This window comes from Ornithorhynchus anatinus, chromosome 2, assembly GCF_004115215.2.
Source record: "Ornithorhynchus anatinus isolate Pmale09 chromosome 2, mOrnAna1.pri.v4, whole genome shotgun sequence".
In the NCBI taxonomy this organism is placed as follows: Eukaryota; Metazoa; Chordata; class Mammalia; order Monotremata; family Ornithorhynchidae; genus Ornithorhynchus; species Ornithorhynchus anatinus.
In genome coordinates, this window is record NC_041729.1 from 139,421,655 (window position 1) to 139,442,846 (window position 21,192).

The 21,192-nt window shown below is 45.5% G+C and overlaps 1 protein-coding gene across 1 annotated transcript; it reads left to right on the forward strand.

Moving 5' to 3' along the window:
• The first annotated feature begins 14,199 nt into the window (after positions 1-14,199).
• LOC100093217 (olfactory receptor 51V1) lies at positions 14,200-15,144 on the forward strand. The gene has a single exon (XM_001521563.2). The coding sequence runs from the start codon at positions 14,200-14,202 to the stop codon at positions 15,142-15,144; it is 945 nt and encodes a 314-aa protein (XP_001521613.2).
• The last annotated feature ends 6,048 nt before the right edge of the window (positions 15,145-21,192 follow it).

Genomic DNA, 21,192 nt, shown 5'->3' on the forward strand with positions numbered 1-21,192 from the left:
CTCCTCTGCTCTGCCTCTCTCTGTGCGCCACTTTGTGGGGAGGGTCCCTATGGGGTGGGGAGAGGGAGATGGGACCCTCTCCTCCTGGCTATCTCCAGCTGCCTACTTCCACAGGGCTGCAGGGAGCTGCTTTAAATCCCCTCCATGGTGGCCTGGGTGGGGAAGAGGGGCTGAACTGTTGGGGGCAAAGGAAGGGCTTTCTTGGAGGACTCTAAGGGAGGGAAAGGGAGGATGGCGGGGACAGTCTATGGACCTCAATATAGCTAGAGCAAAGGGCCTGAACTGATTACTCCCCAAGTGCCCTGACCCCAGAGTCCCCAGAATCGGGGCTAAGTTAGGCTCCCTGCCACTTACCCCAAGAGCAGGAGAGTGGGCAACCTCTAGGGACAGCCACCCCTTAGGCAGGTTCGACATTCCCAGGTGGAGAAAGCTACCAGATGAGGGGCCCACCAGCCCCATATCCAGTGCCCAGGACATTGGCTTTTCAAATTGGCTTTTGAAATTGACATTTTCTCCCAAGCCACCTCCCGGGTGCTCCCAAGCCCTTCCTCTTGCTGGTCCCACCATGCCTAACCCAGCCATGCCAAGGGCCTTCCTGCCTCCTCCACTCTGCCCTAGCTTCCAGCTACAGGATAGGGGCAGATGGTAACTGAGGGTGTAACGCCCCATCATCACCTCCCATTCATTATCTTAGTTCAACCACGGCCCCATGGACAACCCCTCAACTCCAGATACCCATACTGCCTCAAGACTAAATATCCATCAGCCCTCAACCTCCACTCTTGTTTTTGCCTCCCTCAGACATCACATCCTTGCTCCTGTGTCCCTTTTTTTATAGTATTTGTTTAGTGCTTACTATGTGTCAAGCACTGTTCTAAGCATTGTGGTAGATAGGCATAAACCAGGTCAGACATAGTTCCCTGTCCCATATGGCATTCATAGTCCAAGTAGGAGGAACAGCAGGTATTTCCTCTCCATTTTACAGATGAGGAAAAGGAGGCACATAGAACTTAAGTGACATATCCAAAATCACACAGCAGTCACGTGGCAGAGCTGGGTTTAGAACCTAAGTCATCGGACTTCCAGGCCCATGCTCTTTCCACTAGGCTAAGGTGCTTCCCTCGTATTCCATGCCCCTGCCCTTCTCCCCACCTGCACTCCCACCTTTAGCTGCATCCTCTGAAAACATTCAGACCATATTTCCCCTGCCTCAAAAAACTTCAGGGGTTGCCCATCCACCTCCACATCAAACAAAAACTCCTCACCATGGCTTTAAAGCACTTAATCACCTTCCCCCCTCCTACCTCACCTCACTACTCTCCTACTACATCCCAGACCTCACACTTTGCTCCTCTAATGCTAACCTTCTCACTGTACCTCGATCTCATCTATCGCACCACTGACCACTTGCCCACATCCTACCTCTGGCCTGGAGCACCCTCCCTCCTCATATCATTGCTCTCCCCAACTTCAAAATCTTATTGAAGGCACATCCCCTCCACGAAGCTTTCCCTGACTAAGCCCCACCTCTCCTCTTCTCCCCTCCCTTCCTCGCCACTCTTACTTGCTCCTTCTTTCATCCCCATCCCCACAGCACATTTGTATATGTCTGTAATTTATTTATTTGTATGAATATTTCTCTCCCCCTCTAGACTGTGGGCTCATTTTGGGCAAGAATGGTTCTGCTTGTTATATTGCACTCTCCCAAGCTCTTAGTACAGTACTCTGCACACAATAAACACTCAATAAATACAATCAAATGAATAAATAAATAAATGAAAAAAATAGACCTCAAAGCCACAGACTTAAAGCCGGTTGGGAAAGGGACATTGGGAAGTCCTGGGAAGAGAATGTCAAGTTTGAGAGGAGAAGAGTGGCCTAGTGGACAAAGGAATGTCCTGGTGGTCAAAGGAACTGGGTTCCACCATGACCTTGGACAAATCACTTAACTTCTCTGCACCTCTGTTACCTCACCTGTACAATGGGGATTCAATCCCTGGTCTTCCTCATACTTGGATTGTGAGTCCTATGTGGGACAGGGACTCTCTCTGACTTGACAAAGCTTAAAACAGTGCTGGACACCCACTAAGATAGCATCGCGTCTTTAACTTTTTTTGTGTATTTCTTATGGACCTAATACAGCATTCTGTTCACAGTAATATATCAGAGTGCAACACTACTGATACTGATACTGAGGAACCACGTAGCCAAAAGCTAAAGCAAATAGGAGGGCTGAGAGGATTACTGAGGAAATTACTGATGTTGAGAGGTGTCTGAGCAGAATAGAGAAGAACAATATCTCTCTCTGGCACTAAAACAATCCAAAATGGCTTCCTGACCTACAGAGAACCAATGGCCAGATCCTTCAGTTAGCCCTGCCCACCACCAGCCAATTAACTGCTCCTACAGGAGGTGTCTGACACGTGAACCGAGGTAACCAGCCTACTTTCCTACTCTCCAACCACTCCAGAAGCCATTGGAAAGTACTACCCACCCCTCTTGAGGAAGATTCAACTGGGAGGGCAGAACTACCAGTGTAGTAATTATCATCACCACTAGCATCAGTATTTCCTGGGCACCTAATGGGTGAAGACCCTTATACCAGGTACTGGAGAACATATGGTAGAAATAGATAAAGTTCCCCAAGAACCCTAGCTAAGCCCACACAGCAGACCAGCTCAAAGCCAAATAGAGACAGAGCCTCAGTCAGTGAGGTCACTGTCAACCCAGCCAATTAGAGGGGACATTTGTGGGGTGAAAGATGCGAATAGTGAAGTAGTGTGACCTAGCAGGAGAATCAGGGGCCTGGGACTCCTAGAGGACCCAGGTTCTAATTCTAGCTCTGCCACTTGTCTGCTCTGTGACCTTGGGTGAGTCACTTCTCTGTCCCTCAGTTTCCTCATCGGAAAAATGGGTATTAAGACTGTGAGCCCCATGTGGGATGGCGACTGTGTCCAACCTGAATGTCCGGTATCTACCCCAGCACTTAGTACAGTGCCTGAGACATTGTAAGCACTTAACAAATACCACTTTTACTATTATAATCATTATTAGTGAAATGGGATGAGGAGAAACATCTCATGAAAGCCTCTCAAGTGGGCATTACGCAGTGGGTAGTGTCGGGGAGTTGGAACCTATGTCCATCCAGTTGGCAGAGAGGCAACCAGCAGTCTTATCCAGGACAGGAAGCTGGACAGAGTGTCACTTCTATAAAAGAACTGTTGGACCATGTCCAACTTGACTATCTTGTATCTACCTCAGCATTTACTACAGTATTTGGCACAAAGTAGGTCCTTAAAAAAAATACCACAGCTACTCTAAGAGGGAGAGAGACATTGCACACCCAATATGGGATAAGACTCTATTCACAAACACCAACAGCCTTTTTCCATCATAAAATAAAAATAGAGAGCCAGCATCCTCCAAATTGTCTGTGACTTCCTCTGGGAACATTTTTCCCCATCTGACACTGGACCTCTTCCCTCAGATGGCCGTGCTTCCCTCAATAATAACAATTATAATAATAAGAATGGTACTTGTTAAGCTTTTACTATGTGCCAAGTACTATTCTTAAGAACAGGAGGAGATGTAAATTAATCCAGTTGGACACAGTCCCTGTCCCACATGGGGCTCACTCTCTCAATCCCCATTTTACGGATGAGGTAACAGAGGTTCAGAGAAGTGAAGTGATTTGCCCAAGGTCACACGGCAGACGAGTGGCAAAGCGGGATTTGAACCCATGACCTTCTGACTCCCAGGCTCATATTCTATCCACTATGCCATGCTGCTTCTCAACCACCCACAGTCCCATTGATGTCTGAACTAGATCCCCTTGACACTGGGAAAAGGGGAAATATTGGTTCAGTTCAGGTGTAGAGTATCCTGAGAGCAGTATAAAGTGCCCTGGGATGATGGGGCTGCCAGGAGGATCAAAATAGCCCAGCTGCAACGATCTCCCCTTATCTCTAAAACCATGCCCTTCCCCACCCCGGTGCCATTGGGTGCCACATTCATCTTCCTCTCCTCCATGCTACCCTCTCCCCTCCCTCTCATCCGCTGCCCATGTTTTCTCCACCCCTCCCCAGCTAGCCTGCCATAGCCCCCTGCCACAAGCAGCCCAGATTATAACCAAGCAACGAGAGGCCAACTCGGGTGTGACTGGACTCACAAAAGGCTCCCTCTCCACATGGCTGAAACGCTCTAGGCATGTCACTTCGCTCCTCAAAAACCTCCAGTGGTTGCCTATCAACCTTTGCATGAAACAAAAACTCCTCACTCTTGGCTTCAAAGCTCTCCATCACCTGGCCCCCTCCTACCTCACCTTCCTTCTCTCCTTCTACAGCCCACCCCATACACTCCACTCCTCCGCCGCTAACCTCCTCTCTGTGCCTCGTTCTTGCCTGTTGGCCGCCGATCTCTGGCCCATGTCCTACCACTGACCTAAAATGCCCTCCCTCCTCACATCTGCCGAACTCTCCTCCACTATTCAAAGCCCTTCTGAGAGCTCACCTCCTCCAGGAAGCCTTCCCATACTGAGCCCTACCTTTCCCTCTGCCCCTCCTCCCCTCCCCACAGCACTTGTGCATATTTGTATATATTATTTATTACTCTATTTTATTAATGATGTGTATATATCTATGATTCTATTTATCTATTTTGATGGTATTTTTGCCTGACTACTTGTTTTGTTTTGCTGTCTGTCTCCCCCTTTTAGACTGTGAGCCTGCTGTTGGGCAGGGATTGTCTCTGTTGCCGAATTATTGTACATTCCAAGCGCTTAATACAGTGCTCTGCACACAGTAAGCGCTCAATAAATGAGATTGAATGAATGAATGAATGAATGAATGGCTGGAACCTGTGGACACTGGTGGAAAGAGCTCAGGTACTGAGAGTCAAGAGACCCTAGTCTTGCAAGTGCAGAAGAGGGTGCTACCATATTGGCCATGACTCTTCTTAACATCCCTTACCTCTATCCCAGCCCCTTTCCATAATTCAGTTTGACAAAGCATTTTGATATGCTGATGTCAGCTTGAACACACACCCCTACGTCATACAGTCTGTGGGCAATCCCGAAACGCTTGACCATGGTGGATTGAGGCCTTTAATATCTGTAGCCAAGCTTTTTTACTGCTGGATTTATTTCTCCCTCTCTTTTCTCAGCTTCTGCTACACTCCTTCTAATTCCCCTTGGCCTCCTAAAAGCCTTCCTAAAAAAGACCCTCCTCTGGGAAGCTTATTAGAGTGTAAGCTCCTTGAAAGCAGGGACCTGTTTTATCTCTATTGTATGTTTCCTCGTACAGAGCTCACCATCCAGTAGGTACTCAGTAAGTACTGTTAGGTAGGGAACTCTGTTGGAAAGAGCATCGGCCAGGAGCCAGAGAACCTGGATTCTAATCCTGGCTCCACCACAGGCCTGCTGTGCGACCTCGGGCAAATCACTTAACTTCTCTTTGCCTCAGTTACCTCATCTGCAAAATGGGAATTCAATTCCTGTTCTCCCTCCTACATAGAGTCTCATATGGGATTTGATTATCTTGTATCTACCCCCAGCACTTCATACAATGTTTGGTACATAGTAATGGCTTAACAGATACCACAATGTTTTTATTATTATTACTATCCCAGGCTGTTAGTACCACCCACATTTATTGAGTGCTTACTATGTGCAGAGCACTGTACTGAGCACTTGGAAGAATACAGTACAATAGAGTTGGTAGCCACATTCCCTGCCCACAAGGAGTTTACAATCTAGAGTAGACCATAATGATTTACTTGATGATGAAGTAATCTCTTAATCAGTGCTTAGTATAGTGTTTACTGCAGTGATCTGCACACAATAAGCCTTCAATAAATGTCACTGATTGTATAATGAAGCAATCAATGACTCCATTTCCTTGTTTTTTCTGAAGTATTTGTCTACTCATTCATTTCTGTCATGTTTATTAATTTCCTGAGTTAACTATGGTGACTTTATTAATTTATGCTCTCTGCCTCTCCCATTTGACCCTAAACTCCTCAAGAGTTGTGATCACATCTTTAAATTTGTTTGTATGGCCCTTATGGACCTAGTACAGTACTTTGATCACTGTAATTAATCAGAGTGCATACCATTGATACTGATGCTGAGGAACAAAGTAGCCTAAAGATAAAGCAAATACCAGGGTTGAGGGGATTACTGACGAAATTATTGGCATACATACAACCACAGCCTAAATTGGTTGGACAAGCTGGACCAGTGGTTCAGCTTTAAGTTATTAATTGTTATTATTATTATTACAGTACTTGTTAAGCACTTACTATATGCCAAGCACTGTTATAAGCGCTGGAGTAGATACAAGTTAATCAGTTGGGCTTCTGTCCCACATGAGGCTCACATTCTTAATCCCCATTTTACTGAGGCCTAAGGTCACACAGTAGATACGTGGTGGAGCTGGGATTAGAACCCAGATCCTTCTGACTCCCAGACCTGGCCTCTATCTACTAGACCATACTGCTTCTCTGTTGTCGATCATGGAGGCACCTCCAGCCTTAGGGGCCTGGGTTCAGACCACAGACTCCTGGGACGGGACAGAATCTTTGAGAGATCATTTCATCCAATCCTCGGCCTCTGGGTGAGACCTGAATCAATCAATATATGAATCATATTTACTAAGCATTTGGGAGAGTATAAATAACAGAGTTGACAGATACATTCCCTACCTACAGTGACCTGAACAATCCCAGATTAAAATGTCTCCCGAAAACTCTTTAGAGAAGAATTCATATGCTCCTTTGGTCACCCATTCCAGAATCTACCAACCCTCTACAAAATGGAACGTCTCAGAGCTGATTTTAGAAAAGAGAGCATTCGTTTCTCCCAAGAACTTGTCTGTGTAAGTGTACATCTGTGTATACCTGTCACAGGGAACACCCGTCTCTCCCTCATCACACTTGCAGGGGAAGGCTTAATAACTCTGATAATAGGTTAAGCACTTGTATGTATCAAACACTGTATCAAGTGCTGGTGTAGATGCAAGAGAATCATTTATTCAACCATATTTATTGAGCACTTACAGTGTGCAGAGCACTTTACTAAGCACTTGGGAGAGTAGAATATAACAATAAACACATTCCCTGCCCACAATGAGCTCACAGTCTAGAGGACGAGCTTACAGTCTGACACAGTTCCTGTCCCACATGGGACTCATTGTCTAAGGGGTAGATTATAAACTTGCTGTGGGAAGGGAATGTGTTTTCTTATTGTTATGTTGTATTTTCCCAAGCTCTGGGCACACATTAAGTGCTCAATAAATATGATTTAATGAATGAATGAATGAATGAATGGGAGAACAGGTATTGAATTCTTTTACAGATAAGGAAACTGAGGCAGAGAAAGATTAAGTGACTTGCCCAAAGCCATGGCAACAGGCAAGTGGTGCACCAGGATTAGAACACAGGTCCTCTGACTCCCAGGCCCATCCCAGGCCCAACTAGGCCATGCTTCCACCTGACTTGGAATCCAGCCAGATTTCCCCCAGGGTAGGCTGCTCCAGGGAGGCCAAGAGAGACCCTGAGCTGTATAAACCCCTCCTCCGGCACCAGCACCGTGTTCTGCATCCCAGATGCAGAGAGGGAGCTGGGCCAGACTCTGAGCTGAGGACAGACGGGACAGATCTCAGGTGAGTGTGAGGTTAGCTCAGCTCCAGGGAGGAGGAAGTGGGTTTTCAAGCACTGAATACCAAGCTTTGCATAGAGTGAGCTCTCAATAAATACAAATCAACCAATGGTATTAATTGAACACCTACTGTGTGCAGAGCATCACACTAAGCATCTAGTGGCTGACTATTGATTGATTCATTAGGCAGGGATTTAGGGGACAATTCAGGCTGAGAATGTGGGAATTCCAGCCCTCTCCAGACTCTGGGAATCTATTTCAGAGCAGCAATCTGCAGGGGAAAAATGAGACCCTCTGTTATTAATGATCTGATTTACGTGACTTGGCCAGACCTTTGCGTCTACTCTCTTCCCTTCCCCCATTGTACCCTGGCCTGATCCCCAGAGCTGACCCAAGTCTGGGGCTTCCTTCAAGGCTCTGGGGCTGGAGTTGGCCTATACATCCTAATGACCACCGAACAAATCAATCGTATTTACTGAGCGCTTACTGTGTGCAGAGCACTGTAATTAGCACTTGGGAGAATTCAATACAACAGAGTTGGTAAATGTGTTTCTTGCCCACAGCGAGCTTACAATCTAGAGAAAGTTTACACTCGAGTTCTTCACAGTCCACCTGCCCTACACCAGCCAGAGGACACCCACCTCCACCCAGAAAAATTGCTCTGCTCTGCTCCAGAGCTAGAATCCATGTTCCCTCACCCTTAACCACCCCCTGGCATGGGAAGCCGAATTTCCACTAAACTGTAAACTCTTTGAGATTAGAGATAATGTCTACCAACTCTACTGTATTGTATTCCTCCAAGCACTTTCTAATCAAAGGTATCAATTATTGTTTTTATTGTATTTCAGTGTACATCGCAGTACAGTGCTCTGCGCACAACAAACGTTCAAGAAATGCCATCCGTTGATGGACTGATTAGAGAACTCTCTCCTGCTCTCTGGTCGCGTCCAAGCAGGAGTTGTGTGATGGGGGAGCAGGGTAAAGCCCCAGCTGTGCCCCAGCTCTTTCTCAGGCAGGTGGGCAGAGAGACCTGGGAGCACCTAGTCCAACCGTGCACTTTAACCCAAACCCATGGGGTCCAGGGTCAAGGGGACAGAGTCAGCCATGAATTTCCAAATCCTGCTGGACTGTGGCGGTGGGCCTGTGGAGATGTTTGAGATGGACTGTGTAGTCTGGTGCATAAAAGAAAGGGTTGATTGGTAGAAAGCAGCAAAAACTGACACAGTGCTCTCAGCCATCTTTGCTGTCTGCTGTTAACACTGGCTAGATAGAAAGAGCATGGGACTGGGAGTCAGAAGGTCATGGGTTCTAATTCCTGTTTCACCACTTGTCTGCTGTATGACCTTGGGCAAGTCACTTCACTTATCTCTGCCTCACTTTCCTCCTCTGTAAAGTGGGGACTGAGACTGTGAGCCCTACGTGGGACAGGGACTGTGTCCAACTCGATTTGCTTGTATTTACCCCAGCACTTAGTACAGTGCCTGGCAAATAATAATTGCTTAACATATACCATCATTATTATTATTTAGATCCTGAGAGCAAGACGGGTCAGTGAGGGAGGAAAGAAGGGAGAGTTAAAAAATGGTCCATTAAAATGGGTAAATGAATCTCTGTTTACCGGTTTACGGCAATAAACTGAGAGTGGCACTTGTTAGTAGGGATGTGTGTGGATGTGTTTTTGTGTGCACAAGCATGTTTGTGCATGTTTGTGTGTTAGCTACACTCGGCTGTGTAAACAATTACCCTGTTATATGGTGGCTTGGGAGGGTTACCACCATAAAGGGACAAAAGCCCCTCATGACAGGAGAGGTTACTGGTAGGTAGAGAGGACAGTCGGGCAGAACTGGCTTAGTGCAGGTTGAGGAGAGGCAGAAGATAAAAGAACTCATCCCTCCACCACTTGTCAATCAATCAATGGTATTTACTGAGCATTTACTGTGTGCAGAGCACTGTGCTAAGAACTTAGAAGAGCACTCCTTCCTGCAGGCTCCTGGAGTCAGCTTTTACCCTTGTCCTCAGTAGCAGATTCACCCCACACATCCAATCCGTCACCAAAACCTGCCAGTCTCACCTTCACAATATCGCCAAGATCTGCCCTTCTCCTCTCGATCCAAACTGCTATAGTGCTGGTACAAGCTCTCATAATATCCCAACTGGATTATTGTGTCAGCCTCCCTCTGATCTCCCTTCCTCCTGTCTCTCCCCACTCCAGTCTATTCTTTATTCCACTGCCCGGATCATCTTCCTTACAGAAATGCTCTGGTCATGTCACTCCCCTCCTCAAAAACCTCCAGTGGTTGCCTATCAACCTCCACATGTAACAAAAACTCCTCACTCTTGGCTTCAAAGCTCTCCATCCCCTTGCCCCCTCCTACCTCATCTCCCTTCTCTCTTTCTACTGCCCACCCCGTACACTCCACTCCTCTGCCGCTCACCTCCTCATGGTCCCCCTTTCACACCTATCCCGCCGTCGACCCCCGGCCCACGTCCTACCACTGTCCTGGAATGCCCTCCCTCCTCACCTCCGCCAAACTCTCTTTCCCTCTTCAAAGCCCTACTGAGAGCTCACCTCCTCCAGGAGTCCTTCCCAGACTGAGCCCCCCCTTTCCCTCTGCTCCCCCTCCCCTTACCTCCCCCCCTTCCCCCTTCCCCTCCCCTCAGCACTGTGTTCATTTGTATATATTATTTATTACCCTTTTTATTTTGTTAATGAGGTGTATATCTCCTTGACTCTATCTTGATGATGTTGTCTTGTTTTGTTCTGTTTTGCTTTGCTGTGGGTCTCCCCTGTTTATACTGTGATCCCATCATTGGGCAGGGATTGTCTCTATCTGTTGCCGAATTGTACATTCCAAGCAATTAGTACAGTGCTCTGCACATAGTAAGCGCTCAATAAATACTATTGAAAGAATGAATGAATGATTCATTCAATTCAATCATTCAGTTGTATTTATTGAGCTTTTACTGGGCACAGAGCACTGTACTAAGATCTTGGGAGAATAGAGTACAACAATAAACACACACATTCCCTGCCCACAAGGAGCTTACAATCTAGAGATAGACTGATTGGATAGAAGTGCTCTATGTGCGTAGGGATTTCTGTTAGTCAATCTATGTTTTGGTCTAGTGGAGAGAGCACAGGACTGGAAGTCAGGAAACCTAGGTTCAAATTCTAGATCTGACACTTGCCTGCCGGGGAATCTTGGGTAAGTCACTTAAATGCTCTGTGCCTCAGTTCGCTCATCTGTAAAATGAGGATTCAATGCCAGTCCTCTCTTGCCCTTAAACTGTGAACCCATTATGGGATAGGGACTGTGTCTGACCTGATTATCCTTTATCTACTTGAGTGCTCAGCAGAGTGCTTGACATATGATAAGCATTTAACAAATATAAAAGTAATTATTAGATCACTGGTGCATTAATACAGCACTAAACAGTAGGTAAACAATCTCTCTCTCCCCCTCCCTTCCTCCTTCCCTCTCTCCTCTGAGCAATTTTCTTTCTGGTTCTCAGTGAGTTATATGGTGGCTGTATCCATCAGCACAATTGGTGTTTGAAACTCCCAACAGAAGAAATGATCACAGAAGAAAGTAATCAAATACAGGGAAAAATAGGTTAACCTGATCAGAAATAATGTATAAAAACCCAGGGAGCATTTAACATGGAATAAATCAAGAGACAGAAAAGTCAGATGCCAACCAGTGAAAGGTGCCTCCTTCCACCTTTAGATGTGAGCCTCATGTGGAAAAGGGACTGTGTCCAACCTGATTATCTTTTATCTAACCCAGCTCTTAGGACAGTTCTTGTTACATAGTAAGTGCTTAACAAATGTAAAAAAAAAAAAGGAATGCAACCAATTAGATAACCTTTACCTGACATGATAATTGTGGTATTTTTTAAGCACTTACTATGTGTCAAGCACTGCATTAAGTTGGACATTGATGTTGTTTATCATGGGGCTCACAGTCTAAGATAACAGGCACTGAATCTCCATTTCACAAATGAAGAAACTGAGGCACAGAAAATTTAAATGACTTGCCCAAGGCAGAGCCGGTTTTAAAACTCAGATCCCCTGACTTTCAGGTCCATTCTCTTTCCACTAAGGCCATACTGACATGGAATTAAGATCGTAGGTGAGTTGGGAAAGTCCTGGAAAGCTCAGTCCCATCTCAAGAAATTGGAGCTGAGCTGAGATGAGGCCTCTCTTCAGGCCTGCAAAGGTCCTTTCCATCTCACCAGCCCCCAAACCCAACTCCTCTTGGGAATTTGTTGAGAGAAGGGGCTTATTTCACCCAATCTGTCACAGCTGGGCCCTCTGGCACTTAAGTCTATCAGAACTTGGTGCTGAGAGAAGTCAACTCTGCCATCACTGAATCAGACCAGGATTCTGTTCCTGATACAAGTCTCAGGTTGCTTGAATGAACTGTATGGTTGTTGTCGTTCTTTCCTCCTATCCTCAAGCTATCCCTCACTTTCCTGCTAGTTACCCATGGCCCTTTTAACTATGAACTTACCCCAATTTCTAATGAATCTCCTACAGTTTTCTGCAGTTTCCTGAGGGAATAGTAAGGACTTGGGAAGTACAGAATAACAAAGTGGCATGTTGCCTGCCCCTGAGGAGCTTAGATTCTAGTTGGGAAGACAAACAGAAATAGCAACCACTTGAGAAGTTATTCCATATGCTGACCATCTGCTCCGTGAAAAGGTGTTCCCTTGGGTTGGTTTTTAATCTTTCTCCTTTAAGCTTCAGTGAGTGCCTCCTATTGGGGTGGGATTTGGTAAACCACAGTTCCATGGTTGCCCTGTTTACAGTCTGTGAGATTTGGTAAACTTCAATCAGGTTTAATTGAAGACTGAGCCTTTCTAGACTGAAGAGTCTCATTTTTATCACTGCTACTACTACTACTACTGCTAACTGTGTCCAATCCAATTGTCTTGAATCTACTCCAGCACTTAGTACAGTGCCTGGCACATAGTAAGCACTTAACTAATACAATTAAAAAACAAAAAATAATAAAAAAAACTCTAGCATTTGTTAAATATTTACTATGTGACAAACATTGTGCAAAGTGTGGGGTAGACAGTACAATCAGATTAGACACAGTCCCTGTCCCACATGGGGCTCACAGTCTAAAGGGAAAGGAGAACAGATTACAATTACAGATGAGATAACTGAGGCACAGAGAATTAAGTAACTTGCCCAAGGTCACACAGGAGGTAAGTGGTGGGTGGAGATAGAACCTAGGTCCTCTGATTCCCAGGCCTGAACTCTAGTCACTAGGCTACACTGCTTCTCCATCTGTGTTTAGAAGAAGGCCGCTCCGCCCTCCTGGTCATCGTGTTTGCCCTTTTTGCCCCTTCTCAAGCTCTTATCTGTCATTCCTAAGTGGCAGCAAACAGAACCATATGGGGAAAACACCCTGGTAACTAGGATTGGAAAGCTGAGGCTAGTTGGCTTATGCCCCTCCACCTCAGGAAACCTCCTTTCTGGGGTCAGTTGGAGGAGGGCACTGCTTAGACACTGGATTGGGTGAAATTTCATACATTAGGTCAATCAATCAATGGCATTTATTGATCACCTATTGTGTGCAGAGCACTTGTGAGTACCACAGTTTGCAATGCCATCCCTGTTCTCAAGGAACTTACAATCTTGCAAGGGAGATGGACATTAAAATAAATTACAACTGGGGAGGCAAGCAAGTATAAGGATATGTATAAGGAGTGGGGGTGAGGTGAGTCTCTAAGTGTTTAGGGAGTAAGGTGTAAGTGTATAAATGATCCAAAAGGGAGGAAAAACAGGGTGGGAAAATAAAATAATAGTAATAGTTATTATTATTATGGTATGTGTTAAATACTTGCTAAGCACTAGGGTGGATACAAGCAAACAGTTTCAACACAGTCCCTGTTCCACGTAGGGCTCACAAGCCTCAATCCTCATTTTACAGGTGAGGTAACTGAGGCACAGAGAAGTGAAGTGACTTGCCCCAGGTCTCATACCAGACAAGTGGCAAAGCTGGGATTAGAACCTATGATGATCTGACTCCTAGGCCCTTGCTCTATCCACTAAATTACGGTATTCGTTAAGCACTTATTATCTGCCAATCAATCAACTGTATTTGTTAAGCACTTTCTATGGGCAAAGCACCGTACTAAGCACTTGGGAGAGAATAATATAACAGAGTTGGCAGACACATTCCCTGCCCATACAGTCTACAGTCTGAGTTTACAGTCTAGGGAGGAACTTGCAGTCTAGAGACTGTACTAAGCGAGACTGTACCAAGCACTGTAATAAGCAATGGGGTAAATATGAGATAATCCTTTCTGATACCATCCCTGTCCTACATGGGTCTTTCTGAAGTTCTCAGGGTACTGTTTGAACTCTTTCTATAACCAACTCTGTTGTAGTGTGCTCTCTCAAGCCCTTAGTACAGTGCTCTGCACATAGTAAGAGTTCAATAACTACAATTGATTGATTTACTGATTGATCGACTGCTGTGCCTCTTCCACTCCAGGAGACAAATCTACTAGCTCTTCTGAAGTTCACCATGTCTGCTCTCCACCCTTCCAACTTCAGCACTTCCTCCTTCTGTCTCCTGGGCTTCCCAGGGCTGGAATCAGCTTATCCATGGATTGCCCTCCTCTTGTCCACCATCTACACCATAATGGTCCTGGGGAACAGCATCATCCTCTATGTACTCTGGATAGAATGGAGTCTCCACAAGCCCATGTACTACCTTTTGGCCCTGCTGACCACCACAGACTTAGGCATGGGACTCTCGACGGTGCCCACGGTTCTGGGCGTCCTGTGGAGTCTTCACCAGGAGATAAGCCTCAACTCCTGCATCGCCCAAGCATACTTCATCCACGGACTATCCAGCATAGAGTCCGGTGTCCTCCTGGCCATGTCTTGGGACCGCTTCGTCGCCATCTGCAACCCCTTGCGCTATGCTTCCCTAGTGACCGGCTCAACTATCATCAAAATCGGAGCAATCGTTTTAACCAGGAGCTTGCTACTGATCCTTCCCGCGATCATCCGCCTGAGATTCTTCTTCTATTGCCGTCCCCATGTCCTCTCTCACTCTTTCTGTCTGCACCAGGATCTGCTCCGCTTGGCTTGTTCTGACATTCGGTTCAACAGTTTCTATGCCCTTGGGCTCGTGATCAGCACTCTCATCTTGGATTCGGTGTTCATTCTGGCCTCCTATGTCCTGATCCTCCACACCGTGCTGGCTGTGGCTGCCCGCGGGGAGAGGCTGAAGTCTCTCCAAACCTGCACCTCCCACATCCTCGCCACCATGGTCTTTTACGTTCCCATCATCGGCCTGACCATGGTTCACCGTTTCGGAAAGCATCTGAGTCCTCTGGTCCATGTGCTCATGGGCCACATCTACATTCTTTTCCCTCCCCTGATGAACCCCATCATCTACAGTATCAAAACCCAGCAGATCCGCAAAAGGATCCAAGGAATGTTCTATATGGAAAGGGGTTGAGCAGCTCGCCTTTCACAAGTGAGAAACAGACTGACTCCCTGTGGTCCGGCTCCCAGGGGCCGTCAGCAACATCTCTCTTCCGGCTCCTCAACCTCATCCCATCCTCAGTCCTATAAAGAACACTTACTGAGTTCCCTAGATTCAGAGTCTGTACTAGGCCCTTGGGGAACAGTCCGTCAATCTGTGAGTGCCTACTGACACTAAAGCACTGTACTAACCACCTGGGAGAGTACAAGAAGTAAGTCATTTGGTCCCTCCCCTCAAAGGGGAGATGGATGATAACAAGGCACAATCTCTGCCTTTAAGGGCATTTCAGACTAATGGGAGAGACAAGAAGACAAAAGAGAAGAGATGCTAATGATCAGCCCAAAGGAATGGGCAAAAGAGCCAACAGGGTCATTTCTGAGAGGCAGAGGAGGTGACATAAACAGGAAGTGGGGAGGATTAAAAACTTTTTGGAAGAGGTGCTTTTATTGTCATCCTTCGTGTGTGAAGATGATGTCACTGAGGAAGATGTAGGTTCAGAGGTGGCTGAAGAGGCCAAAGCAGGATTGACAATCCAAGCCATACCATTATGCACAAAGGAGCCCTAAGCTCCTGATTGTGCTTATGGGTTTAATGTATTTGTTCAATGCTTGCTATTTGCTAGGCCTGGTACTAAGCTCTGGAATAGACTCAATATGGATTAGAGATAAGCAGCGTGGCTCCCTGGAAAGAACACGGGCTTGGGAGTCAGAGGTCATGGGTTCTAGTTCCGGCTCTGCCACTTGTCAGCTGTGTGACTTTGGGCAAGTCACTTCACTTCTCTGTGCCTCAGTTACCTCATCTGTCCAGTGCTTAGAACAGTGTTTTGCACATAGTATGCGCTTAACAAATGTCATCATTGTTATTTAGTCCCTGACCCACATAAGGTTCACCGTCTAACGGAGAGGGAGAACAGGCATTGAATCCCCACTTTACAGATGAGGAAACAGAGGCATAGAGTAGCTAAGGACTTGTTCGTTGTGGGCAGGGAATGTGTCTGTTTACTGTTATATTATACGCTCCCAAGTGTTTAGCACAGTACCCTGTACACAGTAACTGTTCAACAACTATGATTTAATGAATGAACAGAAAAAAAATGGTGGTATTTGTTAAGCACTTACTATACACAAAGCACTGTTCTAAGCGCTGGGGGCGGGGGGGAAACAAGGTGACCAGGTTATCCCACGTGGGGCTCACAGTTTTAATCCCCATTTTACAGATGTGGTAACTGAGGTACAGAGAAGTGACTTGCCCAAAGTCACGCTGGCAAGCGGCAGAGCAGGGATTGGAACCCATGATCTGACTCCCAAGCCCAGGCTCTTTCCACTGAGCCATGCCACTTCTCTAAGTTGCTTCACAGCCATGCTGCTTCTCAGAAGTTAACTTACTCACTGTGCCTTGTTCTCATCTCCCCAACAGCTGACCTCTCACTGCCTCCTGTCTGGAGCTCCCATTTTTATGATATTTGTTAAGTAATATGTCCCAAGCACTGTAATAAAAATTGGAGTAGATACAAGCTAATCAGCTTGGACACAGTCCATGTCCCACATGGAGCTCACCATCTAATTCCCCACTGTACAGATGAGGTAACTGAGGCTCAAAGTCACACAGCAGAGAAGTGGCAGAGTTAGGATTAGAGCCTTCTGACTCCCAGGCCCATGCTCTATCCACTAAGTCACATTGCTTCTCAAGTCCCTTCTCCTTCTCACCTGGCAGACCACAGTTCTCTCCATTTTTGAACCCTTTCTGAAATCACATCTCCTCCAGGAGGCTTTTCCCAGTTAATTTCTAATCTCTTCAGTTCATATACCCCCAAATGCCATTTCAGTATTTTCATGCCACCATGTCTTTGAGTTCTCATAAACCCTAGCACATATGCACACATATGTCCTCCTAACTATAATTTATTTTAAAGTCTATCTCTCCAGCTAGATTGTAAACTCCTTGAAGACACGGATTATGACTATTAATTCTATTATACTCTTCCAAATTCTTAGTACAGTGTTCTGCATAGGGCGGGTGCCCATCACAGCCTTTTAATTGATAGTAATGCCATTTCAGTGCTCAGTGGATGAAATGAACTCTAGTAGGTGCCTGGTAAGTACTTCATTCATTCACTCAACAGTATTTATTAAGTGCTCATTATGTGCAGAGCACTAAGTGCTTGGAATGTACAATAGTACTTGTACTGTACTGTAATGTTTCCTGCCTTAAGGAACTCCCCACAAGGAGCTTACACTTTAATGGGGGAGACACAGAAACATTCATAAACAGTAAAATCAGACTAAATGAAGACTAATTTTCAATTTAATATATGCATAGACACAAGTGCTGAAGATGAGCATTAGTAAAAATGACAGTATTTGTGGTGGTATTTGTTAAGTGCTTACTATGAACCAAACATTTTGCTAGATACACGGTAATCAGGACAGACGCAGTCCTTGTTCCAAAAGAGGCTCATAGTTTAAAGGTAGGAAGAGCAGGTTATGAAGCCCCATTGTACAGATGAGGGAACAAAGGCGCAAAGGCATTAATTGATTTGTCATACAGCAGGCAAGTGGAAGAGCCAGGATTAGAACCAAGGTCTCCTGACTCCCAGGTCTAAGTGCAAGTGGTAGCTAAAAGGTTGATTAGATTTGAGAGGCTAATTGTTGGAAGAGGTGGGACTTTGAAGATGAGAAGGATTGAGGTCTGGTGGATTTGGTCAGGAGTCACAACTTGAGCAGCGGGTGAATGGCCAAAAGGGGAGAAGACAGGTAGTCAGGAGATGGGCTTGCGGGGAAGCAAAGAGTGCTGGGAAGCAGAGGGGTAGGTGAGGAGAACTGATAAATAAGAGGGAACAACCTAGTGGAAAACCTTGAAGTAAGTGGAACGGAATCTCTTTTTTATAGTATTTGTGAAGCACTTACTATGTATAGAACACTGTTCTAAGTGCTTGGGGTAGATACAAGTGAACAGATTAGAACTAGTCCCTGTCCCACTTAGGGCTCACAGTCTAAGTAGGAGGGAGAACAGGAGAAATGAGGCACAGAAACGTTAAGTGACTTGCCCAAGGTCCACACCAAGAAATTGGCAAAACCGCAATTAGAACCCAGGTTCTCTGACTTCCAGACCCATGCTCTTTCCTTCAGGCCATGCTGCTTCTCCATCTTTATTTTAATCTTTGCTTGATTAGAGGAATATGGGCAACTACTGGAGGATTTTGAGGAGAAAGGAGAGACGTACTGCGTAACATTTCAGAAGGATAACCGGGCAGTCAGTCAGTCAAATGTACTTATTGAGCACTGTACTAAACACTTGGGAAAATACAATACAAAAATGTAGCGGACACATTCCTGCTCTCAAGTTAACAGTTTAGAGGGGAAAACAGAAAAAAGACATTAATATAAATTACAGATATGTACATTAGTGCTGTGGGGTTGGGAGGGGGATGAATAAAGGGAGCAAGTCAGGGAAATGCAGAAAAGAATGGGAGAAGAGGAAGGCAGTGCTTAGTCAGGGAAGACCTCTTGGAGGAGATGTGCCTTCAAGAAGACTTTGAAGGATTGGGTGAGGGGGAGTCGTCTGTCGGGTATGAGAAGGGTGTGCATTCCAGGCCAGAAGCTGGACATGGGCGAGGTGTCGGCGGCAAGATAGGCGAGATCGAGATGCAGAGAGAAGGTTAGCATTAGAGGAGTGAAGTGTGCAGGCTGGGTAAGTGTAGGAAGAGTAGGGCAGCAGGGTGGAGTGCAGATTGGAGCTGGGAGAGAGAGGAGACAGAGAGAGCAGTGCGGAGGCAGACGAAACCATACAATCAGGATACCGTGAGAGCTTGGACCAGGGTAGTTATCATGCTGGTGGAGAGGAAGGGGAAGAACTGCAAGAGGATATCAAGTGCTGGTGGAGAGGAAGGGGAAGAACTGCAAGAGGATATCAAGTTTGTGACTTCACAGTCACAGGAAGGATGGTGATGTTATCAGTAGAAGAGGGACAGGTCAGTGGAGGGGAGGCTTTAGGAGGGAGGATGAGAAGTTCAATTTGGGACATGTTATCTTTGTCAAATATAAGTTGGAATAAATTTTACAATAAGAATAATGTTATCAATGAGATATTGTTTCTGAACAGATAGATTCCCTATTTTGACCAATTCTTAAGTGCTTAGTACAGTGCTCTGCACTAAGCCCTCAATAAATACCATTGATTGATTGTCTTAATTAGGGATGAGCAATACAAGTATATTAATACATTTTTGAGCCAGAGAGGTTGAACAATAGAGTAACAAACTTTTCCTTCACTAGTAGTCAAATGGACCAGTTGACCCCTCCCTAATGACTAAGGTAAAGCCCCTCTCTTCCATCCTCTTTAAACTTCCTCCCCATTTTCTCCCATCCACTTCAGCTGTTAAAATTATGTTCTCATTTCCCCTCAGCTCCCATGCATCCTCCCCCACCTCTCCACAGTCCATATACCCCTAGAGACTGTATGTCAGGCTGCACCCAGGCAGCTTCCAGGAGATCGACTTTTGTAGAGTCTGCTTGGCAAACCCAGAAATCGAGAGACTCTGTCATTTGCAGGCTCAGTCTTGTCCAGGGCACCTCTTCTCTGGGCAGAATTAAGAGAACTGACTTTACTTTCTAAAGTACAAAGCTCAACCATAAATGCAACAGTAATATCTTATTGTAGATATAAAGAAAACTATTAGCATGAATGGACCATTAATTTCTGTGTATTTGCCCATAGGAAACATTTTCACTTATGTTTCCAGCTCTAGTGTGGGAGATATTGCAGCCCTTCCTTCATACAGGCATTATGTTAACAGTATTACTACTAATAATGAAAATCTCTCCTATGAATCAACACCTTACAGTGGCAGGAGAGTCTGTGTACACTGATGAAGCTAAGAGCTACCCAAAATGGAAAGGTTTAAGCCTAAGCATCAGACAAAGTCAATTCACCTGGGCTGGGCAGCAGGAAAATGGGAAAAAGTCAAAGGCGGATGATCAAGTGATCAAAACGTTGATCAAAAACTAGGGCAGAGACTCAAATTTTTACTGCATGGAAGAAGGCATTGGTAAACCACTTCTGTATCTTAACCAAGAAAACTACAGATACCAGAATGACCTTAGGACAAAAGTTGGGACAATCTGAAAAGGGTGTGTCCTTGGAGTTGCTATGAGTTAGCGTGGTTCAGTGGAAAGAGCCCGGGCTTTGGAGCCAGAGGTCATGGGTTCAAATCCCCGCTCCGCCACTTGTCAGCTGTGTGACTGTGGGCAAGTCACTTCACTTCTCTGTGCCTCAGTTACCTCATCTGCAAAATGGGGATGAAGACTGTGTGCCCCACGTGGGACAACCTGACTCCCTTGTGTCTACCCCAGCGCTTAGAACAGTGCTCTGCACATAGTAAGCGCTTAACAAATACCAACATTATTATTATGAGTTGGAAATGACGGCATTTGAAGAGATTAATAATAACGATAGCAATAGCATTTGTTAAGCACATATTATGTGGCAAGTATTGAACTTAGCCTGGGGTAGATACAAGATGATCAGGTCAGACACAGGTCCCTTTTGTAATAGTATTTGTTAATCGATGGCATTTATTGAGCGCTCACTATGTAGGATATTAAGCTCTTGTACAATACACAGAATTAGCAGATGTTCCCTGTCCATAATTAGCTTGCAGTCTATAGGGAGAATGCTTACTATGTGCCAGGCACTGTACTGAGCCCTGGGGTAGAGACAAAATCATCAAGTTGGGCATAATCCATATCTCACATATGTATCACCATCTTGATCTCCAATTTACAGATGAGATACTTGAGGCACAAAGTTAAGTGACTTCCACATGGTCACACAGCAGACAGTGTTGAGGATTAGAACTCAGGTCCTTCTGACTCCCAGGTCAGTGCTCTAACCATTAGACCACATTGTTTCCTTTCTTCATTTCTAAAGGAATATATTTTGTACTAAGGACTCCTCACCAATCTGCTTTGGAAGATTTGGAATATGATCAAAATAAAATGATTTCCACTATAAAAGGAAGCT

Bases quoted from the DNA above. Each gene is read 5' to 3' on its own strand.
- LOC100093217 (XM_001521563.2), top strand. From the start codon at position 14,200: ATGTCTGCTCTCCACCCTTCCAACTTCAGCACTTCCTCCTTCTGTCTC.